The sequence below is a fragment of the Carassius gibelio genome, chromosome A6, assembly GCF_023724105.1.
Source record: "Carassius gibelio isolate Cgi1373 ecotype wild population from Czech Republic chromosome A6, carGib1.2-hapl.c, whole genome shotgun sequence".
In the NCBI taxonomy this organism is placed as follows: domain Eukaryota; kingdom Metazoa; phylum Chordata; class Actinopteri; order Cypriniformes; family Cyprinidae; genus Carassius; species Carassius gibelio.
Genome location: NC_068376.1, coordinates 20760819 through 20776113, shown reverse-complemented (window position 1 = coordinate 20776113; position 15295 = coordinate 20760819). Strand labels below are relative to the sequence as shown.

Below are 15295 nucleotides of genomic sequence, written 5' to 3'. Positions count from 1 at the left end.
AGTGTGAAGCCCTGTTTCTTCATTTAGAGAAGCAATGTCCATCCAGATTAGACTTTTCATGTGAAAAGATTTTGGGGAATGGTGGTATGAAGGCTCACTCTCAAAAGCCCTCAGGCCTGAAATGCTAGATGGTACCCGAAAGCCAGAATTTGTTTCAAAGCAATGTCAGTCTCTCTGGATAATTCATGATGATCTGATTTCAGCCCATGTATCCGTGTAAGAGGCGGCAGGCAGCTTTACTTTTACCCTAGTGCTCAATTTCAGAAAATTGTCCCCAATGTATTGCTGCTTACACCGGACTGGTGGTCAGACACTTTAGAGCAGCCGTAGGGATGTTTGGTGTGCCGTTTCATGTCTGTAGCAGATATTAGTTCCCCTTTACCATTCCAGTTTTTTCCACAATATAAATATATATATTTGTTATAAATGGGACTATAGAGATTTATGCTAAGGTCATGGGTTCAGTTCCCAGGTAACAGATATATTGGCAAAATATATTGGTTTATTTTAAATGCACTCAGAGTAGCTTTGGATAATAACCACATACATATAGATTTTATATATTTATTTCTAGTGTTTGTATATATTATTTCACAGCTAGTCTTCCTCTCCCTTCACATTTAATTCGGACCGCAAGCTCACAGCTCTTAGACATAATTTATTTTCCTGTGACTCTGTAGATCGTGGATTTGCCTTACCGCTGTATTATACTGTGTCCCGTCTGCATTAATTCCATCTATTAATTAGCATCCTTTACCTTTGTTTTCCCTCTAAACACATTCATTTCATCGCTGCTGAGAGGAAACATAAAAGAGCAGACTCTGAAATGGAGAGGCTTTCTGGGTCAAGAGACTTTCCATTCAGTTTAGTTTTATCACCTTGCTGTTTGCCTGTATAATCTCTTGAGACATTAGCTCACACCCTTTTAAGTATTTAAACTAATTTTACAATAATATGCATTGGTCTGTAAATGTGTGCAGTTTGTTTCTTTAGTTGAAAAACTTGTATTCTGCCATGCCAATGTATTATAGTGTCACGAATGAAACCGAGAAGCTGTAAGTTGCTTTTTCTCCAGTGATCTTTAACAAAGAATGAAATGGGATAGAAGAGATTGACCGATAGAAAGAAAATAAACACTTTTTTTATTGTTGACTTAGTATTCTTTTTTCACCAATGGTGTTAACTGTAGGGAACCAAGGAGATATTGAATCATCCCTGTTAGGTAACAACAAATGCCTAAAAATAGCAAACTACAAATGAATTTCAACTGATTAACTCGACCGTTCTCAGATGTGTAGTCTAAATGCTGATAAAGCTTTGGCATTTCAATCTCAATGATCTTTCAGACATTATAACAAAGCCCTTTTGTCTTTTTAATTCATTCAGTCATAAATTTAGATCGCAATTCGAAAGGATGCACGATTATTCAATGCATGATTAGTTTTTCACTTCTATCCATATGCTAATGTGTTACAGTGACATTTAACATTAGTTTGAATGCGTGGAAGACAATAAAAGCAAGCAGCTTTATGGTGGCACTTAATCATCTTTAATGTAAGCTATTTAACATCTTGAACCTCTTTTGACTCTCCTTCAGACTGTGTCTGACAGTCGTCCCAGATCATGATATTTAATTCATGCCATTCTGTATTTTTCAAGAGCCACCTCAGTGGAAAAAGGCTCCTTTATAAACTTGCTGTGAGATTGTTTGATGTTTGAGGTCATTGTTACTCTTTAAATCCTGACATATCAGTGGAGCAAATCTATGTGAACTGCATTTTAATAGACACTAGTTTTGTCTGATCTTTTTGAAGCTGTATTATCGTCTAGGATGTGCCGATACCCTCAGGCAACTTTGTGTTACAACTATAACAATGCACACTGTTTTCTCTTGTGACTTTATTGTAAGTGCTCACTTACTCAGGGTCCTTTCTGTTAAGATCCTTCAGCATTGTATTTTAGTCCCCAATGTCATGTTTCTGTCCTCAGGGCTACTCAACTCAAAGGCCTACTGTTGGTTTATATCACGGTATGGGTGTTTATCACATTTGAAGCACTTCTGCAACACAGTCTTCTGAGTAAGCTATAGTTTGTAGTGTTAAGCAGTTAAAGTATTTTATTTTGTACTTCATGTCAAGTAGCACTGACTCGGGAAGTTAAGTGTTTATGCTTTCATTTCACTTAACTAATCTTCACATGCTATGAAAGTAGTAACTTTTGCAATCTAATATTAAAAAACTTTTACATTTCGTAATGTGCTTCTCAATGCAGTCACTAAAAAGCTTCTTTTCTGAGAATCCCAGAAGCAAGAAAGCAAATTTGTGTAACATGGCAAAAGTTCCCTCTGTACATCCCTAACACAGTCAAGGACAGAAAGCAGAAAGCCCTGAGCAGAAAAGCAATAAGGGCATTTGTGTGGCCACTAGCGAATCTCGCTCAGCCCAGCTGTGAGCTGAACATTGCTCTTTTACCCTCAAGGGCTCAGTGCTCTCACTAGGGTTCAACAGACACTTCACATATTCGGAAAGCCCGACATATTGCACAGGTCCAGGAGACGCAATGTGTCTAGTCTACAGACATGAGTTATGGCATTTTGCTCCCAAGCTTGTTGTATTTCACATGCTGCTGATTGTGTTTCGATGCGTGTCGTTCTGTGTCTGAGTGGAATATCAAACAGTGTTTATAAAAACCCTCCTTATTTACATTCAGGTCTTTACGTTAGTTTCTTGTTTAATGAATACGCAGAGACTCATGGATTGTTTCACCAATTATCAAAACGACCAGCATAGTAATCATGTGCTAGAGAAAGGCTCGCATTGTAATACTCAGCATATTTTCTTTTTCATGCAAGATGTGCAGACTTTCTCAGAGGCAGAGGTGGATTAGTTTGTTGTTAGATGTAATCCACTTTCAAATGCATTGCTTTTAAGTACAGAACATCGCCCTGGACTATCAGAAACCTCAGCACATTTTCATCTAAGCTTTGCTAGATAAGAAGGTTTTTGATGTTTAGAAGGATACATGTAGGAATCAACATTTTTTCCAAGACGTTTCTGCTCATGATGACAGTCAGCTTAACGCTTTGAGACTCTGCAAACTTTCCAGTGATGTCTTTTGACTAGTACAGTATGTGTTTTAATCTCAGCCTCAGATGTACTGCTCACAATGGAGTTTTACACTACCATTTAGACGTTTTATTTCAAATGAATACTTTAGCAAGGATGCATTCAATTTTTCAAAAGTGACAGTTACTAAGGATTTCTCTTGTAAATAAATGTTTTTTTTAAACTGTCCATCAAAAAAAAAAAAAGTATAAACTTCCCAAAGGATCATGTGGATCATTTCTAAATGATCATGTGACACTAAAGACTGGAGTAAAGATGCTGAAAATTCAGCTTTGCCATCAAAAGAATGCATTTTGTATTAAAATAGAAAGGTTATTTAAATCGTAATCCTGTTCCACAATATTACAGCTTTTAATGTATTTTGGATCAAATACAGTCAGCCTTGGTGAGCATAAGAGACTAAAAACAAAGAAACAAAAAAAGTCTTACCAACCCCAAACTTGAACAGTAGTGTATCTGTGGGGAAAAAGGTCTGTACTTTTTATATGTGGATGGACAGAAATGTCTAGGTTGGAAGTTTGCTTGTGCAGAGGAAGCTGTAAAGTGGGAAAAACTTTTTTTTACTGGTTGTCAAGAGTCTGGCAATGCAACAGAAAGTCTGTATGACATATAAATCTCATAGAATCTAAACACAAGTTTCTTAGTTGTATATACATATACTCTGTATGAATGTTCCTTTAAAAACAGATGGAAAACATTTAACTTTGCGATTAACAAGAACATTTGTGCCAAATATTTTGCAATATTGTTATTCTCCACCTTGAGGTTTGAAAAATACTGAACTGAAGACCGTTATTTTTTGAAAATACAAGACATCTGCTGTGACATTTCAGAAAATGTGAACTGTAGCAAGGTTACTTAATAACCATCTTCCACCAGTGGTCATATTCCACAGGCATGCTGTAATCCAATGAAATATAATTAATTTATACTATAATAGCAGTGTATGCCATAGAGTTCTATATTATTTGTTTCATTTTATTTTCTCCCTTTATGAATTTGAGGTTTTATTTAATTTTTTTCACATTTTGATGCTATACTTTGAAATTAGACATGGACAACTGTATAGCAATGAAAGTCTTCATAAGGAATATTTTCGGTAACATCCACCCCAACCACCACATGAGAGCTGCCAACTACAGAAACAAGGGAACTTGTGTGGCGATTTTACCACTTCACAAAGCATAACTACCTTCAGGCAGCTGAATTTGTGCGGCATGACAGATGTTTACATATTCCACATCTTTGACCTTTTTTTGCCACTGTAGGTCTATATTTGACCCAGACCAAAACCTCAGTTGTTCAGGCTAGGTTATTTATTTAAAGAACATATAAAAACAACTGTACATTAGAAACAATACATAAAAACAGAATTTTAAACAGCAGAGTAAAATACACACAGTAAAAAATTATTAAATGCCATAGATTAAAAATAAGATTAAAGCTTTTATTTAAACAGAAAGAGATGATACTGTTCTAATTTACACTGGTTAGCTGTTCCATAGTTTGGAGAGAAAAGTATTAACTTTAGCAATGCTGCGTAAATGGAAAAAGCATGATTTGACGACAGAATATATGTTTATCAAAATCCTGAGTCAATTAAAACACCAAGGTTTTTCATGCACGGAGTAACATTAGAGCTTAAAAAGCCTAGATCCAGATCACCGTCAACATAAAAAGTCACTTGGTCCAAACAATACAACTTTTCATTTTAGCGAAAGCCATGATTTCAGATCTTGTAGGCATGCTAGCAAAACTTAAATAGAACATGAATCGTTACGTTTAAGTGGGAGATATAACTGGGTGCCGTCAGCATATAAATGAAACGATACTCCATGTTTAGAAAACTGGGATCCCAGTGGTAGCATGAATAAAGAGAAAAGTGTAGGAGCAAGGATCGATCCCTGTGGAACACCACAGGAGAGGTGTACTACAGAAGTTTTCCAATACATACAGAAAACTTCCTATTAGTTAAATATGACTGATGACTGGGTTTCTCCAGAATAGCAGTGACTGAAGCGGACCTATGATATCTACAATTTGCTTTAAAAAAACATGAAGGGATAAAATCATAATGAGAGGAGGTGGATTTCAAATGTGCAATAATATCTTTACAGGCTGTTCATGGATCCTGGTGATGATTGCTTAAGCAACACTACTGGCTTTTAGTAGCTGCTGTTGATTACACATCCATCACATAATCACAGATAAAAACTAATTAGGTTTTTTTCTAAAGCAGTTAATTGAAAGCACTCAAACAAATGCTGTTTACCATGATACCTTTTACCAGATGTTTTCTTCAACCATTTTCCGAAAGATGTTCTGCATTGTATTTCCTGCTACACAGAAAAAAAAAAAGTACAGATTTCAGAACAGATGATAGTGTTATTCCCTGTGGAGTGATGGAAACTTTCCAATAACCACCATAAATAAGCTATATTTGCATTTCTACAAGGAAATGCTGGTGCTTGCTAAGCAGCAAAAGCTTAAACACTGCATAGCCTAATTAAAATATCATATTATAAAAGTCATAAACTTTGTTGCTGTCATAATGGCTTGTCTAGTTTTCTGTCGGCGGTGCACGATAATCAAACACTGAACATGGTTCCTGTTTCAACTTTCCAATGTAAACACCTTTAGATGATAAAAAAAATGTATACAACTGATCTTAATTCAGTATGGAAATAAATGCAACTAAGACCATTTGTAAATATTATATATTTTTCTTTTGGTTTGATTTTGAATAACGAACGTGTCCTTTTGCTTATGCCAACCCCTTTACCTATATTGCAATTTAACTTCGTTATTTTGACAGGAAAATGTAACAAAAAATATTGTTTACATGTAGCACAGCAAAGCGACGGTGTGTCATGCACCTTCATACTAAAGTTTACGGTACATCAAATACAGGTACGCTGCACATCCATTGAGATGAACTGAAAAATAGCACAAATCACTTGACTTAAAGTGAAAATATATCTGTGCTAAACTTATACTTTGCCTTCAACTCTCACTGGCATGTAAAATCTACAAATTTATTAGCCAATGACTATTGTTAGACAACATTTTAGTCACCCAGAGTGCATATTTAATCACATTGTAGAGGGTTGCACACATAGTATTTGATGAGTTACATCAAGAAAAACACATTTGTGAAGAACTTTTATTTCTTCTTATCTATAGCCAGTTTTATCTCATGTCTCAAAAAGTCTGTCAAAAAGTGATTTTGTTCATGATTTATGCTCTGTGATATGATGACTTCAAACTTGCACAGCACAAAAGTATCAAATATTTTATCAGCGGAGTTATGCTTATCTTCAGTTCTTCAGTTTATATCATAAGATGAGCAGTAATATAATTCACAGAACATTTTCCCCAGGCACACTGCAGATTTTTCAAGCTATGAATTCAGTGGATGTCAGTGAACTCTCCGGCTGAGGTAGATTCACTGTGAGGCGTCTTTGAGAGCAGGTGTTGTTTACAACATGCCATTCTGCAGTGCTGCCCAAATAAACAGCTGTCAGTAGACACACACACACAAGGAAATCCTCATCAGCCGACCTGAACCACCACTCAGCCAGAGAGAAATGAAAACATGAGAATCTGAGGTGAACATCCTTTCCAATAAACTGCCCGCAATCTTATTTGACATCAATCTGAAGTAAAAGCCCCCTTCACTGGATGTGTGGTTTTCTGGGAATATAAAAAGGAGAAAGAGTAATTTTGGCCCTTTTGTTCTTGAATTGTTTAAAGGTAGAATTTACTTTCTCTGCCACTAGGAATAATAGGCCTCATTCACGATGTGATTAACATGATTTGCAGAAATTGTGTTATGTCCCCTTGTTAACCAAAACCTTTAATCAGTAATGTATAATATAAAAAAGGTCTTACAAAATTGCTTGAAAACTACAAAATCTTATACATGTATATATAAGAAAATGAAACTTGAAATTCCTTAGTGGTGCATATCAATTTAAGTCTAGTAGATGCTTATGTTCCCTTTTTTCTTTTCTTTTTTTCTCAAACAGCTGAAGTCTGGTTTGGTGTATCTATCCATTCTTTAAGTGATTCAGCACCAGGCATTGCCTGAATATTTCAAAGGGCTCTTTGCAGCACATCAATCTCAGTCAAAATCATTCTTCTCTCTGGCCGCTGCTGCTGAGGCTTTCATACTCAGTCCCTCATTCCGTATGTGGGAGGTCAATATCTAACAGCTGGCATTACCATATTTTCATCCCGACTGGGGTATAAATAAGTTGGTCGTGTAGGGTAAAATGAATCATTTGTCACAGTTGACTGCCTCGTGCCCCTCTGAACTCTGATTGTTTGCACAGCAGCACAGACTGGGGAGTACTACTGTAATTGATATCTGAGCCTCAGTAGGGGCCAGCAAAGAGACATCTTTGACCACAGAGCTGCTCAGAACAGTGCATTGTATCCTAAGAGCACGCATGCAGCACATGGGCTGAAAATGAAACTGGTTGTGCAGTATTAATGCTAAACTAGTTTGTATTGTTAGCATTGTTAAAAGCCTTTGTCAATTCTCTTAAGTTTTTAATTTCCTTTCATCTTATTCTGCCATTTCATGATGTTCCTCTTCCTCACTCAAAACTATAATATAGCTTCTTCATAAGCTTTTTTTGATACTCTTAATCATGAACATGTAGATGAACTACAGATCTTGACAAAACAACTGCTCTTTCTCTCTTTCTCCAGCCCTCTGAAGAGCCCAACATCTTGCTGTCTTCCCCAAAGTTGCTGCTTCCTTCAGGCAGTCAGCTGCCGGCTGGTACTCCGCTGTCTGTGCACCACCAGCTCCAGCTGCTCCAGCAGCAGCTCACGCAACAGCAGCAGCAGACACAGGTGGCCATGGCCCAGGTGAGATGGAGTTAACACTGCAACAGGAGCATTTAATAGACCTGTAGAAGTAGTGGGATTCTGGCTGTCATGGACATTTTAACCTAATATCAGATCGGTTTACATAACTGTTCAAAAGATTAAGGGCAGTACAATTTTTTTTTTTATGTTTTTGAAATAAATCTGTGTATTCTCACCAAGACTGAATTTAATTGATCAAAAGCAGCAATATTGAGAAATATAAGTACAAATTAAAACAACTTTTCTATTTTTGTTTTTAATTTTTCCCTGTGATGGCACAGCTGAATTTCAGGCGTGATTATTCAGAAATAATTAGAATATGCTGAAATGGTGCTCAAAAACATTTCTTATAATATGATGATTTAAACAGTGATTCATATATTTGAAACAACTTCAAAGGAACAGCATTTATTCTTTTGTAACATTATAAGTCTATTTACTGTCTCTTTTGACACTCTTTCGAATGGTAGCATGTACAGTACGTGTGTGGGGGGGAGGGGGGTATTGTACTTATAATATTTATTTATACATTTATTGTATTTGTGTGTTTGCTGAGAGTTTAAAAAAGACCAACTAGCTCATTTCATTTGCCTCTATAAATGCATGTATTGTTATTTTCAGGATGGTTTTATTAATATGCATTCATTATGCAAATTATGTTTTATTACGGGTCAGGTTAGTCAAAGTGATTGTTTTTTAGTTTCGTCGGGTTGTTTGATAAATTATTGGAATATGAAATTATTTTATGGCATGATTGTGGAGTGAAATGTTCTGTTCACCCATCTCTGTTAAGAGAAAGTCGATTTCTTGTAGTAACTGTTACCTCAAATTTAAAGTCTTTTAGCTACAAATCCCAACATTAGAACTGGTTGTGAATGGCTTGGAGTTCACAAAAAAGCTGTAGTCTTGTGTGTCTTTAGTGTATTTGTTCTTTCTGGCACTAAGATGGGTTTATTTATTCTGCCTTTGAGAGCCTGTGGTTTGCTTGTTTAGCCACAGTTCTATACCAAGTGTCTGGCAAGAGGAGAAAGCAGTTGTTATAAGCAATAATGCTCAGCCAGAGGGTACATACTCTCTTAAGAAAGTCTGTTTTTGTTTTTTTTTTACACAAAAGGCACTTGGAGCTCTTCACAGGTCTGAGAATGGTGCTACAGGGGGTGGAGTATTGTTCCACACTCCTTTGACCCACATCTTTGTGTCTGCATCTCGCTTTGAGGTGGCTTTGGAATAGTCAGGGATGTCCGTCATGTTAGAGCTCCGATAAGCAAAGGCAGCCAGCTGAAAAGAGACCCAAATTTGCAACAACATGCTCAAAGAGAAACAAGCTGTTGCTTTGCTGTGGCTGCTGTGATGTGTTCAGTCACTGAAGGAGACGAGACACTTTGAAGAACGCTATCAAAGCGACATACGCGAGTCAATCGTCACTTATTAATTTATTTCTCCATTTGTTTTGCACTGGCTCTCATCCTTAGGGGAAATGATGGGTAGATGAAATTATATTTGCTTTTCTGAAGTCAGGATTAGTAGTTGAGTGGGTTATTTGTGAGGGAAGTTCTCTGTGTGTTTTGGGTTTCTTTTAATCATATTCTGGTGGAAGATTCTCCTAGACAGTTCAGTACAGATAAAATGATTCAAATACACTTGGCTCCTGCCATGTCCTGAAAACTAAGCCCACGTCAGATCTCCCAAAAATCAGTTTTACATCTTCATACATTGCAGATGCTTTATGAGCTCAATCCAGGCAAAATGTATTCTGAATCTGAGTGATTAAGCTCTAGTACTGCATGCGTCAAATGGGGTTTCTCTCAAATATATATATATATATATATATATATATATATATATATATATATATATGTGTGTGTGTGTGTGTGTGTGTGTGTGTATATATATATATATATATATATATATATATATATATATATATATATAGGGTTTATGGAAGATAGCCTCTTTGATTGCTTCTTATTTCAGCACTGCTTGATTTCCACTTATTTCTTCATGCCCTTTTGCCACTTTCAATGGGATATCTAATGGGAAATCAGCACTGAATAATTTGAAGTGATCTGTGCAGTTTGAGAGCGGAAACAATGGAATAAACAGCCTTATAAAAACCTTTTAATGACTGCAGTGCAGTGGAAGAAAACGAAGATTACATTTGTGCGTTGGAATTAATATGGGCATGAAAGTCTACACTTTACAAATGTGTGATTAAATAGATTGTTAGAACATGAATCACACACATGTCCTCTTTTAGAACTCTCTAGGTTATGTCAGTGAAAGTGAATCATTTAGTGACATCCTAGTGTTATTAAATCTGTTCTCTTGAGTAAGCATTGAAAAAGGTTTAGAAAACAGTGTAAATGTGAGATTTATGTGTGTGAACATTGATCATTCCTTGCCCATGTACTTGAATCCAGAAACTAGAAGGATTGCAGGGCTCTGATTGGTTTGGTTTGGTGGTTTGGTGGTGAGTTTTTTGCATACATTTTAAGGTTTAAGATACTAAGATACTTTTTGTTTGTCATAGATGTCATTTTGGGGTTTAAAGAGTAACTTCCATTAACTTCATCTTAGAGACTTCAGACCTGCTTAAGTTGTTTGTGTCCTTGATGTTGAAAGAGATTTATTTTTTTTCTTTTATAACCGCACTGTAGCTAATATTTCTCACACTGTACACTAATATTACTGCGAGGAATGAATGTTGATCCTTCCCCGTCCTACAGTCAGATATATTACCGTTCTCACTCTTTTCATTCCCAAACATGATTGAACCGTGAACCTTTAACTGCTTAATTAGAACACTTGGTATTGAAACAAAGAATAACTGATTGCAGTGGCAATGCGTTGACATTAAAACAATTCTTCATTGCTGCTTTTGTTGTTTACTTTAAAGACAAGGAAAAGAAATACTACTTTTTTTTTTATGTCACAGAGGAAAATGATGATCATCCAAAAAATTTGGGCTCCAACATTTCCCTGACTTGCCTTGCTGATGAATGTGACCCACTCATATTGAGATATAACACTATGACAGTATGAAATATGAGGCTTGTATACGTTTACATCCTATATCCTTTGGAAAACAACACTTTTTGTCATGGTAGGCAGCTCTTTTCCCAAAGACAATTACTCTTTGTCAGAAAACATACACGCACACGTACATACAAGCACGTACAACCGAGAACCGATGGCAAGCGGCTCAACCTGAACTAAGCTTTCAGTCCACATTTACAGTATGGTAATTTTTTTTTCCCTAATTTTTTTGCGCTACTCCCTGCTGGCCTGATCTTGACGGCTCATTGGCTTTGTCTGGAGAATGTATTGTTCTTAGGGGCAGGCAGCACGAACAAGCACGCTGCTTAAGCTGGGTAATAAATCACCCCAGACCCCTTGGAGGGCATCCTCGGTGGCTTTAGGAGCAAAAAGACACTTAGACGGTGCTGTCTGTCACTGGGTAGAATCGTAGGACTTATGAAGGACACTCAGGTGCATAATAATCACTTTGGTAACCTTTATAGCTAGCCGTTTGTCATTAGCCGGACAAACCAAGCAGTAATTCATGACAAAATATGTAGTGGACTCTGGACTGCCTTGTGCATCTTTTTCTGGTACTAATGGAAATTGAGATTTGTTTGATTATTCCAGATCAGTCCTTTACTTAGGCTGATTTAAGTGAATTTATTACTTAATTAAACAACTTTCTAATCAGTGATGTTATTTATCCGTAACGTTTAATGTCTTGTTTATTTCTTTGTTATTTTTAATATATTTATATATAATTTAGCAAAAACCTATATTGTGCATTTCTGCATTTTGTGGCAGAATAATAATGTTCTAATCTAATTCTAAACTATATAACTGAATATTGAAATATGCAAATTATAATTTTTTATTTTATTATTATTATTTTGAACCGATATTACAGGCATTTGTTCTTCTGCTGTTGCTCATATAAACTTCAGTTTATTTCATGATGTGGTGTTGAAGCTTTTCGGGTAAAAACACTTTAATTTTGCATGAATGGTGTCTACCTAAAGTAGTAACAGTTGCCATAAATTAATCATATTCAATATAAATGCATTCAAAATATATTTAATAGAAATGCATTACAAAATGCATAACGGGATGCTCATAGTTACATATCTTTTAGAGATATTTGACCTGATATATATAATGTGTGTGTGTGTGTGTGTGTGTGTGTGTGTGTGTGTGTGTGTGTGTGTGTGTGTGTGTATATATATATATATATATATATATATATATATATATATTAATTCAGATAGGACTTTGAAATTCTCAGAATAACAATGAAAACCAATTATTTTCATTTTCTTTAACTCTTGAAGGCAGACTGGATTCCAGCGTGTTCAGACATATTCTTCCAAAGTTGAATAAAGCCAAATGATGAAATAATGGCTTAAAAGTTTTATCAAATGAAAATCTAATGCTTTTTTATTATTTTCCATTATAAAATTATCTCTTTAAATTTGCAAAATGCTTTTGTGGGGGAGTTGAAAAGTAGACAAGTTGAGCCAGTTTCAGTTTTTTTGTCCTTTGCAGGGGGTGACTTTAGGAAAATGCAGCTTATGAACTGCTGCAGGTCTCTGTGTTGTTGGTTTGTAGTACTTTCTATTAAAGCATGCAAACTTTGATTTGTTCCTCAGGTTCATCTGCTGAAGGATCAGCTCTCTGCAGAAGCTGCAGCGAGGCTGGAGGCTCAGGCTCGAGTTCACCAGCTGCTGTTGCAGAATAAGGACCTGCTGCAGCATATTTCTCTCCTGGTCAAACAGGTTCAGGAGCTGGAGCTCAAGATGGCTGGGAATGGCTCTAGTGAGTATGATTTCCTGTGTTCAGATGTACAAAAACCTGTATTGATGTAGATTTGAATTGTGCCCTATTTAATAGCCTAAAAACAAGCACAGGAGGTCTGTGTTTCAGTAAAGCATCTTTTGTTGATCTTCTGCATCCATCTATTATTTTATTAGTTGTTAAAAGATCAATTTAATGCATTAAAATCAAACATACCTTTTGGTATGCAAAAAATTATTTAGTCAGTGTTGTTAGATTAAGTAGAAAAAGGTCATAATACAATTATTCACATTTCATTTTAATCCACTGACATCCTCAAGATGTGCATTTAGTACAAAAGTATTGTATTTCGGTTGCTTTTAACACTCACACTTATTAAAGGTGGATCAGTTGAAACCTTTGAGCATTTCTGCAACATTTATTTGAGTTTGCTTTTATTAAGAACATAAATTATTTTATTATGAGTGTTTTGTTTAAAGTTATTCTAATATTAAGTATATAATGTTTAGAGTTTGTTTATGTGTGCAAAAACATGAAAAAAAATGATCTAATTATAATCTATATGGATAGTTTCTAAATCTCATGAATCTTAATTATATGTAATTAATCCCAAAAAGTGAGCATGTTTACATTCACAGCCCTAATTTGGAATGAAATATTATTATTATTATTATTATTATTATTATTATTATTAACTGTCCAATGTTAATGTATTTTTCATATAATAGTAATATGTTATTATTTTATTGATGTATTATATTGATGCTGGTTTTAGATTCTAACTTTCTCTTCAGAGTAAAATATAGTGTCATCATTAAAGAGGACGCGAGAAGAGATTTGACAGCCATTTACAGCCACATTTTTATATATATATATATATATATATACAAGGTGACTTAAGTGTGACAGTCGGGACGTATGATGAGAGCTCTTTATCATGCAGGCTAAAGTGAAAGATGGCACATCTCCAGGTGTCGCTGCTCTATTTGAAAGTGTGCTTTAAAATAAGCCTGAAATTAACCGCTGTGGGGTGCCATAATGGGAGAGGAGTTAAAAGGCAAAGTGAAGTATGTGATTGAGAGTTGGAACAGATAGGAGGGTCTGAGTGAAAGGACGAGTGAAAGAAAGCCGCTGAAATGCATCAGATCTGTTCAGAGAGGGCAAGTGAGGATGTGTTGCAGGGGTAGGAGCACTGTTATTAACCTGCTGGAGCAGAAGAAAAGGCAAAAGTGGAGCAGAACTGACATTGTGAAGCATTATATAATATGAAGGAAAGCAGATGACATCCACAGAGAAAAGAGAGTGGAAAGTCTAAACCCCAGTCTTACTTTGAAGCAATACAGTACTAATATACTTTGAAAAAAATCATCTGAAAATGTATAAGAGAACCTATAGTAGTTAATTACAAATGTTTAAAACTGAGAATATGGTTGATACTTTCAATAGTTAGTGGTCAGCCAGTAACTTACTGTTGATGTATGGTTCCATTCAGCTGCACTGTTTTTCAGTGTAAGAGGCTGGCCTTGGGTTCACTTGATGTTTTTCAAGTGTTTATATTAGGCACCTTATTTATACAGGATTCCTTAGGGAAGCTACCAACTAGGTGATTTAGAAAATATGTAATTTTGCCCTTTTAACACCCTTAATAAAGGAGCAGCAATAACAAGCATAGGAGTCTGTGTTTCAGTAAAATATTTTTGATGATCTGCTTTCATTAAAATATCTTTTGTCAAGGCCCCAATCTCTTCCTCTCTCTTAACAGTGGGATCCCAAGATAGTCTCCTGGAAATCACCTTCCGTGCCAATGTGCCCCCAGTTCTGTGTGACCCCACCACCCCGAGACCAGAGGACGCCATCCTACCTCCACTCAACGATGGGACACAGCTATCCCTGCCCCTGGGCAGTCCAATAGGTAGGGACCAGTGCTTCATCAAGTTTGAGTGTTTCCGCTTTCTTCCGGGACCACCCCAACAGGAGGAGGGTCCCGACAGGCCATCCCAAGGTGTCTCGCCCTCATCACGGGACGAGCTTCTGGGTAGCCTTGAGCTGCTAAAATTCCACGAGTCGGGAATCGCATCCGAGTACGAGTCAAACACAGATGAGAGTGATGAAAGCTGGGGACAGCAGGACGAGAGCACCCTGCGTCTGCTCAATGTGCTCAACAAACACGGCCCCTCTGACTGCTTGGAGGACGAAATTGCTGTTTAATGTGATTTTGCGCACTTAGATGAACACTGCTTTGCTTTGCTTTAAAGGGTTCAAGTCAATCAGTGTCAATATTGTCAAACCGTCTGCTGCTGTTTGTACTGCTGATAATTCTGGGAGACCAAGGTGACTTTAACCCATTTTGTTTGTCACATTTTGTGTCATATATTGAAAGGCAAACAGTCCCAAAGCATAGTCAATACTCTTGTCTCCATTTTAAAGTTTAGGGACACACATCATATGTCAGAATCTTATAACTCTAATGGAACGTTCAC

General features: G+C 36.3%; 1 protein-coding gene across 2 annotated transcripts in view; it reads left to right on the top strand.

Moving 5' to 3' along the window:
• nos1apa (nitric oxide synthase 1 (neuronal) adaptor protein a) overlaps positions 1 to 15295 on the top strand; it is a 90989-nt gene that overhangs the window by 64827 nt on the left and 10867 nt on the right. The window contains exons 8-10 of one of the 2 annotated variants that reach the window (XM_052599725.1): positions 7842 to 8003; positions 12671 to 12836; positions 14578 to 14727. In XM_052599725.1, the coding sequence (XP_052455685.1) occupies positions 7842 to 8003; positions 12671 to 12836; positions 14578 to 14727 (478 nt within the window). Of the gene's footprint in view, positions 1 to 7841; positions 8004 to 12670; positions 12837 to 14577; positions 15211 to 15295 lie in introns of those variants that run through there. The other variant, XM_052599726.1, reaches the window with a different exon arrangement.